General features: G+C 41.8%; 1 protein-coding gene across 2 annotated transcripts; it reads left to right on the forward strand.

Moving 5' to 3' along the window:
- Nucleotides 1–43: 43 nt before the first annotated feature.
- trim33l (tripartite motif containing 33, like) lies at nt 44–11,143 on the forward strand. 2 transcript variants are annotated; one of them, XM_020506211.2, is made up of 15 exons: nt 44–252; nt 353–542; nt 1,634–1,749; nt 1,882–2,017; nt 2,359–2,479; nt 2,727–2,843; nt 5,697–5,811; nt 5,931–6,077; nt 7,159–7,270; nt 8,015–9,564; nt 9,705–9,904; nt 10,038–10,140; nt 10,275–10,343; nt 10,482–10,616; nt 10,761–11,143. In XM_020506211.2, the coding sequence occupies exons 2-15, from the start codon at nt 353–355 to the stop codon at nt 11,037–11,039; spliced, it is 3,390 nt and encodes a 1,129-aa protein (XP_020361800.1). In that variant the 5' UTR covers nt 44–252; the 3' UTR covers nt 11,040–11,143. The 2 variants fall into 2 exon arrangements, with proteins under 2 accessions (XP_020361800.1, XP_020361808.1); XM_020506219.2 differs by having other exon boundaries at nt 44–189.
- Nucleotides 11,144–12,670: the final 1,527 nt, after the last annotated feature.

Consider the following 12,670-nt stretch of genomic DNA (forward strand, 5'->3'; position numbering starts at 1 on the left):
AAGATCACGGTTAGACCAGATGACGTGATTCTGCGCATGAGTTTAGCTAGCCAACGTCGCCATGGACCTCGCCGACTGCAACCGTCGTGATCGGGAGAAGCAGTTTCTGGCTAGCTGGACTATCTTTGACTATGCTCAAACTTCTTCCGTTCCAGATTTTTTTTCAGTGAAAGAATATCCGGAGTAACGGTAAATATAAAAACAGTTGAACGGTTTTTATCCTCATTTGCCTGCGAACGATCATCAATAGAGGTACGTCTCGCCTTAAATATGTATACATTATGATTAGTAATGCAAGGCTCGTTTTTCTCTAATTAAAAATTATTTATCCCGGAATGACTCTTCCACACAGATGAACAATGGCGGGCAAAGCGGAGTTGGCGTTCCGTTTGGGCCGAACGTAGTGAAAGAATCGGGAACATATGGAAATTGTGTCCTCTGTGGGTTAACGTTAAACCATGGGCGATATCCCCAACTTCTACCCTGTTTGCACTCTATTTGTCAAGCATGCCTGCCCCCAGTCAATCCAGGGTTGCAGAAAGGTATGAAGCACTTTTGTTGAACACAACTGGGTTTGGTGAATTTACTGTATCGAGCTTTTGGAATAAGGAATGTTCTATCTGACATTTTGGTAAAAAACGAGTTATTCACATGGCCAGTTAGAGTTGCTCTTGACTTTAGATGGTGTACTTCACAGAGTTGTTCTTTCGATGTTCTTCACAATTTACGACGGGAAATAATAGGACGTTTTATCTTCACAAACAGTTTTGCTTTGAACTTGGTTTTATAAGGTTATATTTGCAACTCAATCACACAATTCTGCATTTCCAATCAAAAATGGATGTAAAGTGATGTCGTTAAAGAGGAAGACATAACAAAACAGTTCTGAGATCTGGGACTCTCCCTATCTCAAAACTATACATTTTGATAAAAACTAATAGTTCCATGTCCTTGATTATTCATATCATGGGTTCTGACGCTCTTTTGCATTTGGATTTTTTTCAGCACTTTTGTTGAATAATTCCTGGCCACCACTTCTGCTCTTTATGGCAAAAATTATTAAATACAGGTACCGTGGAGCATGTTAAAGGCCCATTGGAGAGGCATCCCTGATTATTATTATTTTTTTTTTAAAATCTTGTTCTTTATAGATATTGAAGGATAATTTCACTGAAAATACAAACTTACCAGATTTCATGGATAATTAGTAAGTAGTTTGCTTGCTCTGTGCATCGAAGACCAGACAAATATATCAGTTTACTCATCCAGAGCTAAGCTTTAGCCATGCTGCTAGTTCTCCATGGTGTATTTGTCATTTTGTGGTTTGGAGGATGGAGGGGATACTCTTCATTTAATGATTAAATGGCTTTACTTTTCATTTGAAATTAAATTAATCTTATGATTCAGTATCAGAACCTTTTTACTCAACCCAGATCCACATATGAGAATGCTCAATATCTCATAACTAGACTTTTGGCAGATAGAACCTTATAATTCCAAAGTCACAGTATCATTATCTAGGGGAGAGGCCAAAGACTATTCAGAGACTCCCACAAGACAATCACAGTGTTTTAGACAGGAAACATTGAGAAGGGAAGCATTACAACAATGGTCTATTTCTCTCTCTCCCCAGATCTCTCTATCTCTCCAGCGTGTCCGTCCTGTGACATGCCATTTAATATTCTGGAAGTCAAAGATAATCTCTTTATTAAGAACTCTTCCAACGATCTCTGGACTGGTAATGTCCAGGTGAGACACTTTGGGGGTTAATATGAATAACTCCATCAATAATATTAACTCAGTCAAGGATAGTGCTGTTCCCATAGCCTGTGAATACCTTTATAAATTTGGTGTATTCCATCATCACGTCTGTGACTGCAGTGTACCTGTTGTGAGGGGTTCGTTGCGAGTGGCTGGTGTGTGGAGTGTGGAGAGGCGCTGTGTTCGGAGTGTGTATCTGCACACAGAAGAGTGAAGGTCACGAAGGACCACACTATCCGGCTCCAACCCCCAACAGGTCTGCCCTATATACCCTCTATACCATACTATTGAGCACTACGGCTATTCTTTTCAGAGACTTCTACTCATGTAGAATTTGATTAAATTATCCACAGACATCTTTTCTGCTCAAATATTTTTTCAAACATCATACCATCTTATGCAAACACCTTGTAATATTCAAGTTATATTTTATTATCTGGTCACTACACGCACACAAAAAAAACATGGGCCTCCCAAACATTGACTTAGAGGTCAACTGAGCCAGACACGGCCATCAAACACTTATTGATAATAGCAGGACACTGACATGGCATGTTCATATACTAGAATGTATCATATTTTTGTATTCCCCCGCAGGAGTCTCCGCTCCCACAGTGTTTTGTCCCACACACAAACATGAGCCAATCAAGCTCTTCTGTTTGACCTGCGATCAGCTGACCTGTCGAGACTGCCAACTAATGGATCACAGGAACCACAGGTAAGTTTCCTTGCATATTGTAAATATAGTCACAGTATCATGGAAAGTTCAAATACTGTAGAAGAATCATCCTTACCTACCTTGAAGTAAACGCTAAAACACAATTCGATAGGTAAAAAATAAGGTCACTTGATTACTTCGAGGAAGAGAGGAGGACAAGATGGATTCTTTAAGCATTTGAACAGGGCCGAAGTCTCTTCTCCACTTTTCCTGAGTCTCCTGAGTCTCCTCTTCCATTCCCATGCAGTTTCCAGTTCCTCCATGAGGCGATGGTCAGCCAGAAAGAGCAGCTTCAGTCCCTGGTGCAGAGAGTGAGGCAGCAGAGGGTTGCAGTGAAGCAGAGCCTCCTGGACATGGACGGCAGGTAATAACTAGTCAATTACACTGGAATGAAAGTACAATATTGGAACAGGAGTTCCTTGTCACAGGGCATGAACTTCATGTCACAGAAGTAAATCTTCTATCTGCTGTATTGTTTAAAACTGCGTCCTCTGCATCTTAGTTGGAACAGAAACCTTCAGCTGAATATAGTAGGATGTTTTTGGTTAGTTTCTAAAGACTGCAGCTGCATATTGAAGCAAATACAGCTAAGATCGAGCATCTGTGCAGGTGTATTCAATTCTATGGTTGTTTAGGGTTAGGGTTTACCTCCGGGTCCATGCCTTCAATCCCTAGACAAAAGTGCTATATCCTACCCACAAATTTTGGATTGAGGCAATGTTTTTAGCAGAATCTAGAATTGGACAAACTTTGATGTGGATGATCCTCTAGACATTTTATTACATGGGACGTTCCACCAATTCGGTGCCTTTTGAGAAGTGTAACTTGATCAAAAAAAGTTAGAATTCACCTAATTTTACTGTTCGGTCATAAAAACTTCATAAAAAAACAAGTTTTCTCAACTCAAGAGGTTAAATAAAGGAATATGACTATAGTAAGTGCCTATTAAGTTTCACATAAATAACAGGTTTGACGATTTCATCATAAATCCAATTGTGACGGAGAAATGGAAGCCTGTTGTGTGCAACAGGGAGGGGCAATTGAATGCAAGCATAATTTTTTGTTGTTGAAATTAAAACATTTCTAGCCTGTCTATCCATGGGTAACAGGTTGACGTGTTATGCTCGTCCCACTCAGTTTTCCATCACAAAACACCAGAAAATGGCCAAAAATAGTAGAACCAGCTCACCTGCTTTTACACTATAATTTGACAATTACATGTTCATTTTTTTTTTTTAGATTTAAAAATTAATTGTTTCTCCATTTTAAAACGAGAGTACAGTAACATGGATGACCTTAAAATGAGGGACAGACGTAAATTAATCTCTAATGACATGAAATCAATAATAATCTTCAGAAATGACTTTGTCAAGGCAACAAAATAACTAGGGCTTTACAATGATGGTGAGAACGTTCAGAAATGTTGGAGTTAAATATGTTAATCTTCCTAGAAGTCACAGAGTGTTCATGGAGGGACATGTCAATATGCAGAATTTTGGTACTTTAGCAAGTCTTTATTCATAATGAAAATATGATTTATTTAATTCAACTTGTGGTCTATATTAAAGGACACTTCATTTAATATAACAGGTTTTTGGTGCACAAGTTCTACTTACAGTAGCAGTCGAACGTTTGGACACACCTACTCATTCAAGGTTTTTCTTGATTTTTTACACTTTTATACATTGTAGAATAATAGTGAAGACATCAAAACTATGAAATAACACATGGAATTACATAGTAACCAAAAAAGTGTTAAACAAATCAAAATATATTTTATATTTAGATTCTTCAAAGTTGCCACCCTTTGCCTTGATGGCAGATTTGCAAACTCTTGGCATTCTCTCAACCAGTTTCACCTGAAATGCTTTTCCAACAGTCTTGAAGGAGTTCTCACATATGCTGAGCACTTGTTGGCTGCTTTTCCTTCACTCTGCGGGCCAACTCATCTCAATTGGGTTGAGGTCTGGTGATTGTGGAGGCCAGGTCATCTGATGCAGCACTCCATCACTCTCCTTGGTCAAATCGCCTTTACACAGCCTGGAGGTGTGTTGGTCATTGTCCTGTTGAAAAACAAATGATAGTCCCACTAAGCACAAACCAGATGGGATGGCGTATGCTGTGGTAGCCATGCTGGTTAAGTGTACCTTGAATTCTAAATAAATCACTGTCACCCCCACACAATCACTTCTCCTCCTCCATGCTCCCCGTTGGGAACCACACATGCAGAGATCATCCGTTCACCTACTCTGCGTCTCACAAAGACACGGCGGTTGGAACCAAAAATCTCAAATTTGGACTCATCAGACCAAAGGACAGATTTCCACCAGTCTTATGCCCATTGCTTGTGTTTCTTGGCCCAAGCAAGACTTCTTATTATTGGTGTCCTTTAGTAGTTTTTTTTGCAGGAATTCGACCATGAAGGCCTGATTCACGCAGTCTCCTCTGAACAGTTGTATGTTGAGAAGTGTCACTTACTTGAACTCTGTGAAGCATTTATTTGAGCTAACATTTCTGAGGCTGGTAACTCTAAGGAACTTATCTTCTGCAGCAGAGGTAACTCTGGGTCTTCCTTTCCTGTGGCGGTCATCATGAGAGCCTGTTTCATCATAGCGCTTGATGGTTTTTGCAACTGCACTTGAAGATACTTTAAAAGTTCTTGACATTTTCTGGGTTGAGTGACCTAAATGTCTTAATATAATAGTTGACTGTTGTTTCTCTTTGCTTATTTGAGCTCTTCTTGACATAGTTTTGACTTGGTCTTTCACCAAATAGGGCAATCTTCTGTATACCACCCCTACCTTTTGACAACACAACTGATTGGCTCAAACGCATTAATAAGGAAAGAAATTCCACAAATTAACTTTCAAAAAGGCACACCTTTTAATTGAAATGCATTCCAGGTGACTACCTCATGAAGCTGGTTCAGAGAATGCCAAGAGTGTGCAAAGCTGTCATATCAAGGCAAAGGGTGTCTACTTTGAAGAATCTCAAATATAAAATATATTTTGATTTGTTTAACACATTTTTGGTTACTATGTGATTCCATATGTGTTATTTCATAGTTTTGATGTCTTCACTATTATTCTACAATGTAGAAAATAGGAAAAATAAAGAGAAACCCTTTGAGTATGTGTCCAAACTTTTGACTGGTACTGTATATATCAAAGGAACACAAAAGGCATTCATTTTGTGGAAATATCTCTCCCACTTGCAGATTGCTAGACATAACACAACTCAAGTCAAAGCTGAGGGAGAGCCTGAAGAGAATGCTTTTTGCTACTGTTCAACTCTTGAAATCGAGAGCCACGTCACTCTACAACAACATAGAGGTATTTTAGCTATCCAAGACTAACACAATCCATGAAAGCTAAAGAAAGTGTGCGTGTGTGTGTTCATGTGATTTTGCTCTCAGGCAGAGTCGATAAAATGCTTGCTCATGTCCACCCAGACTATGTGTAATGCCGAGGTGGCAGGGATCGAGACGAGACGGAGTGCACTAAACAAACTGGGGCAGAGGCAGGACTATGTTGCTGACTTTGCTGAGAAAGCCCTGAATGTGGAGGACTTCTTTGCCCTGCTCTCCTACAAAGGGCAGGTAGGAACCCACGTGTTCTGCCTGTACAAAGCTACTCACACATTTTTTTTTCTCTTTTGGCTTATATGAGAGTGCCTTATCCCCCATCTCCCCCAAAGACACTTCATTCTGAATTGAGTTGCGAATTTCTCTTTAATTTAAATTCATGGATGAAGCTTTCATGGATGAAGCAGAATTTGAATTGGATTTGAATGAAAGGAAGGAAGTAGAATTTAATTCTATAAAATTCAATGAAATTCAAATGGCTTATTTTTTTCCAACAAATCACCATAGAAATGTTTTTGACATAATGTATGGTTACCAATACCATGTAGCATAAGGTTGAAGATTTTAATTTTTAAATGTCATTCTCCTAAAACCATTTAAAATAATTACAGTGGTCTGGAAATATTTTAAGATCCTGTTGTGGGTTTTTTATAATAATTCATCATTCCCTTAATGTTTTTAGATAACAAAACATTTCCCAGAATGCATTAGGTCAAAAACTGCAGTATAGAAGGGAATAATCTAACATCTCATGACAAAGAAAATTACATCTTTGAGTTATAATCAAACGAATATTTGAAATGGTATGCGTGCTTTCATATGGTCTCATGTTCTGAGCAAGGAACTTAATAGTTAGCTTTTTTACATGGTACATATTGCACTTTTACTTTCTTCTCCAACACTGTGTTTTGAACATGTTTCATTATTTATTTGATACTAAATATATTTTATTTCTCTATATTAAGTTAAAATAAAAGTGTTAATTCAGTATTGTTGTAATTGTCATTATTACAAATAATTATTTCAAAATCGGCCGATTTAACAGTATCTGCATTTTTTGGTCCTCCAATTATCTGTATCGGCGTTGAAAAATCATAATCGTCGACCTCTAGTTTGAATTAAATGTTACTTCCTTCAATTCAAATTCAAATGTTGCTTTCTGTGGGGTGTGGCCAATTCAAATTTTATTCAAATATATTGTTCAAAATTGAATTAAATTCAGAAATTCCAAATTGATCCAAATCCTGCGTCACAAACATTACCACATCAACACACATGCGCAACCCTATCCACATATACTCCTCTCACTCCACAGATTGGATCCCAGTTACAGCATCTCTTGACTCAGAGTACTGAGCCCCCGGGGACCATGCTTAAGTTGCAGCTGGTGATTACGGATGACTTCAAGAAACAAATAGCTTCCTTTGGTAAGTCAAGATACTCAATCTCCTATTCATGTAGGCTGTTGTCAGGGTAGGTTCCTTGTTCCTTGTCAATCATTGGCTTATTGGTGAAATCAGCAGTCAGACAATATCTTCTTTAAGTAAATCAATCAAACCTTTATTAATGCAATTGCAGACAGAAGTTAATGGAAACAGCATGTATGTCTGAGAGTAAGTTCTGCGACCAAGCAAAGGGCGCAACTGATTAAATACCTGTGATCAGGTATGGCTAACCTAGACAGTGTTTACTTTACCTAGTTCCGGTCTCTCCTAGCCTGCAGGCACATTCTTGCAACAGCTAGGTCTTAAACACAATGACTAATATAGATAGCTTATGCAAAGTATAGTGGTAGAGTTCAGACACATAGCAACAGTATAATAGTGAGACCTGCTGTTATAAGGTCTGTAGCAAGCATATGAGTCTTAAGGTCCCCTTAATCAACAATGGGGAGGGTCTTTGGTACCCTTCCCCTACAATGTGCTGGCTTTGATCTTAACACAATTCTTAGATTAAATCAAGAAAAGGAGGTTTTAGCATTGATTGCCACATAACGTGGTAGTCCAGTATTGCTCATTTAGTGTGGTTAAAATAACATGCCGAAATCAACCCAAGGAATTTTGTCATTGAGAATGGGGACCCCAGGACACAAGCTTGAGACTGTTTGGTTGTGACCATCGCATTTATATCATCGCTCCTACAATAGTATTATTTTTCTTCCTTTTTTCCAGGTAAACTTTTGGGTGATATTGTTCCCTTTGCCCAATCACATGTTAGTCAAGACAACCCGCTGGAAAACCAAGAAAGACCCAATGCTCCCTCTGGCCAGACCTCTTCCAGTGCTCCTAACATGTCCATCCATTCTGTTCCCCCTCCACCTAACCCTGTCTTCCAGCCCCCATGCCCCTCTTACACTGCCCCATCCAACCCCCACAGTCAGTCCTCAACTAGTCAGCCCTCCACCTCCCGTGAGCCTCCTCCTCCTTATCGCTCCCTGCCTGTCCACACCCCTTCAAGCCTTCCATTGAGCCATCCTGTGACACCCCAGCCCTGCCCATCTACACTAGCCCCATCTCACCCCTCCCTGAATATACATAATCCACCATTCTGTCTACCACCAAACCCTGCCCAGCCATCACTTGTCCCTGCACTTCATGTCCAGTCACCATTGGTCCCCACAAACCCTGCCCAGTCATCACTTGTCCCTAAACTTCATGTCCAGTCACCGTTGGTCCCCACCAACCATGCCCAGCTATCCCCTGTTCAGCCTCCAACCTCCCCATCTCTCCAACCACTGATCGAAGCCACACCTAGACTTTATGGTATGTTCAAGGCAACTCCTCCACCTGGACGATCTCGGCGAGTTAAGGATGGAAAGTCCTGGACGTTCCACTCATACTCACCTGTAGAGATCTGCCACCCACCTTCTGGCTCGTCCTCTCCTGCAGCCGTTGCTCAGCATCAGAAAATGACATTTCCAAAATCGCAGCTACTGTGGATCCTCCATCAGCCTCCCTCTGTAAACCCCATCCCTGTCCTTCCGGTGAAAGCCCTAGCAGACTCCCCCTGTGATAGAAGCCTGCCTCCTACTGGTCTGGCAGACCCTGACCCAAACTCTCAGGCCAGGGAGAACGAGCCCACCTCTACTGTCACTGAGTTGGAGACTGACACAGAGGCAGACAGTGCTATGGAGTTGGAGGTCCCATCAGCCTGGGCTGATAGAAAGGCAGCAGCCTGCTCAGACAGTACTTCTTCAGATCTGCCTTTCACAGGGACTTTGTCTACTGAGAGGACCTCTAATCATCTCTCTTACAGTATCTTAACCCACACCCACCACCCCAAAGAAGAAACTGACACGGACCCTAACAGTAAACCCTCTTCTGTGGGTAGGACCCATACTGCCCCCCACAACAATAAAAAGATAGCTTATGACCAACAACATGAGGATGCTATCAGGTCACTTCATCAGCGTGTGAATAACTGGAGAACTGAGCTGCCAACACGCATTAGAGTGCTACTGGAGGGACCCTCTCCACTCCCCACCAGGACAGGTTTGGTGGTGGCCACTGAAATGCCAACCAGGCAACCCAACACCACCCAGCCACCGAGCTTGACCAATAGCAACAATGTTAACAACTCAAGGTCCTGGCAACCCAGGGTCTTGATTTTTCGGCTTCCCATCTCCACCCCCACTCCTGGATGCTCTCTTCCTCAGTTCCTGCTTGTCCAAGGGGCCAGCAAAGATGAGATTATTCTGCAAGAGATTGCAGAAGACCACCAGGTAAGCACGTTGCTGCACTACATGGTTTGTTCTTGATTTAAAGTCTGGGTTAAGGTTAGTGATAAAGCACTTTACGTTGTCCTTTTTTAGCTTAGCAAGATAATGATGATGATGATCTATCCCCTCCGCTATTGTTGCAGTCCCATGGCGATGACATCACACCACCAGAGTCAGACAGCCTCCTCTGGACTAAGGCCCTGTCCTCCCCAGAGAGTCCCCCACTGCTTCAGTATGTGACCTGTGCGGCCTGTCACACTGTTGGTGGTTCGCTATTCTGTGTAGAGTGTGGGAGGGGCTACCACCAAGATTGTCATATCCCACCCATTGGTCCTTCCTTCTGGTAATCTCCCTAAAGATTTAAAGTAGTAGTTTCTGTGTAAAGTTCCAGTTTGGTGGAGTTGATATTGAGGGGAATACTCTAGTCTGGGTTCCGTGTGTTAAAGCTGTGTGCTGTCTGTTTCCCCCTCTGGTAGGGAGGAGTGGAAGTGTTCACTTTGTCAGGACCTGGCCGACACCACAGACCCCTACAGTGATGACAGGCACAGGACTATGTGCCTCAGCCTAGCAGACCAGCGGGTAAGATTCACCCGTTGTGCATTTGAATTCGGATCCTCCTGCTGAGTCGGACAGCATTTAAATTTAACTTTTGGACCTGTAACTTCTTAGATTCAATGCTGGCATTAACCAGATCTTATTTTCTTTGCTAACAGAAATGTGAGCATCTCCTACTCTTTCTAAGGTGCGAGAATGACAGAAACATCCTTTGCAGCACGGCTGAGGTGTGTATGAAAATATATATTTTAAACCAAAATGGCTTATTGTAACTCAATGGCATTAGTGATATTTGTAAATAATCTTATCTGTTGCTATTATTTAGCACCTTTATAATGAGAGCTCTCATACTTTTGTCTCTTCAGCCCCCCTCAGATTCAATATGTCTTGACTCCATACATGGAAGGCTGCTACAACATCGATCACCCCCTTACCGTACCCCCTCCGAATTTGTCTCTGACGTCTGGGTCCTTTTCGACACCATGTTGATGAACTCAAAGGTTGTCACATCTTCTAAAATGTTATTTATATAGTAAAAAAAATCACTACTGAAAGCATTTGCTAAACTACCAAATTACCTGAGAATTTACAGACAAAAATACCAGGCAAATTACATAGAATGTGTATTTTTTATTATCTCAAAGGACCAGGAGTTGGTTGTCAAGCTACGGGGCAGCTTTCAGAGGAGGTTAGGGGAAGTGTTTGGGACAGCTCTCCACCCCTCCCTCCTCAGCCACCCTAACAGCAGCTGGACTGAGACGGGGGAACCTGAGGAACCAACGGCTGCAGAGTCTCTGAAGAGGATGAGGGAGTTGCTGAATATGATCAAAATGCCAAAAGCTAAGAAACGTCACTCCCGGGTCAGAGTTGAAACAGATGAAAATGAAACTAAAATGAAGAAAATGAAAAAGGCTGCAGACTGAAAAATGGCCATTTGAAGTGGAGACTCAGAAATGCTATGTTGTTAGTCAGTTATATACAACTGACATTGTACTTTTTAAAATTAAATTAAATACAAAAGGGATTGTGTGTGACTTTGTTTTTGCACATTTGTAACAACTATGCAATATACTATGCATTACTGTAGCCTTTGTACTGTACGATACTAAACTCAGCTAAAAAAGAAACGTCCTCTCACTGTTAACTGTGTTTATTTTCAGCAAACTTAACATGTGTAAATATTTGCATGAACATAACAAGATTCAACAACTGAGACATAAACAGATTGAATAATGAGTCCCTGAACAAAGGGGGGGTCAACTCAAAAGTAACAGTCAGTATCTGGTGTGGGGAGGAGGATGTCTTCCCTGTAACACACAGCGTTGAGATTGCCTGCAATGACAACAAGCTCGGTCCGATGATGCTGTGACACCGCCCCAGACCATGACAGACCCTCCAACTCCAAATCGGTCCCGCTCCAGAGTACAGGCCTCGGTGTAACGCTCATTCCTTCGACGATAAACGCAAATCCGACCATCACCCCTGGTGAGACAAAACCGCGACTCGTCAGTGAAGAGCACTTTTTGCCAGTCCTGTCTGGTCCAGCGGCGGTGGGTGTGTGCCCATAGGTGACGTTGCCGGTGATGTCTGGTGAGGACCTGCCTTACAACAGGCCTACATGCCCTCAGTCCAGCCTCTCTCAGCCTATTGCGGACAGTCTGAGCACTGATGGAGGGATTGTGCGTTCCTGGTGTAACTCGGGCAGTTGTTGTTGCCATCCTGTACCTGTCCCGGAGGTGTGATGTTTGGATGTACCAATCATGTGCAGGTGTTACACATGGTCTGCCACTGCGAGGACGATCAGCTGCCCGTCCTGTCTTCCTGTAGCGCTGTCTTAGGCGTCTCACAGTACAGACATTGCAATTTATTGTCCTGGCCACATCTGCAGTCCTCATACCTCCTTGTAGCATGCCTAAGGCACGTTCACGCAGATGAGCAGGGACCCTAGGAATCTTTATTTTGGTGTTCTTCAGAGTCAGTAGAAAGGCCTCTTTAGTGTCCTAAGTTTTCATAACTGTGACCTTATTTGCCTAACGTCTGTAAGCTGTTAGTGTCTTAACGACCATTCCACAGGTGTATGCTCATTAATTGTTTATGTTTCATTGAACAAGCATGGGAAACTGTTTAAACCCTTTACAATGAAGATCTGTGAAGTTATTTTGATTTTTACAAATAATCTTTGAAAGACAGGGTCCTGAAAAGGGGGCGTTTCTTTTTTTTGCTGAGTTTATATCAAATATTCTATGTATGCCTGTGTTTCGAACGTACTAAAGTTGGCCTAGATGAAAGGTGCACTACATGAGCATAAGGCAGCCAAAGATTAAACCAGTGGTCTTGGCGATGCTGATACAACGCCACCAGATGGCGCCTGAGTAAAAGCACACTGATCAGGAGTGAACAACTTCTGGCTGTCGTCGAGGGCTGCATTCTTGATGGTTTTTGATCTTCCCTCAACTGATAAGTTAAAATCACTGATTCCCCAGGGTGTGTACTAACTGTCAATGGTGTGTGCAGTGCATACATTTGCCTTCCCAGAGTTAAAGCTGTCTAAAAT

This window comes from Oncorhynchus kisutch, linkage group LG2 (genome assembly GCF_002021735.2).
Source record: "Oncorhynchus kisutch isolate 150728-3 linkage group LG2, Okis_V2, whole genome shotgun sequence".
NCBI lineage: Eukaryota > Metazoa > Chordata > Actinopteri > Salmoniformes > Salmonidae > Oncorhynchus > Oncorhynchus kisutch.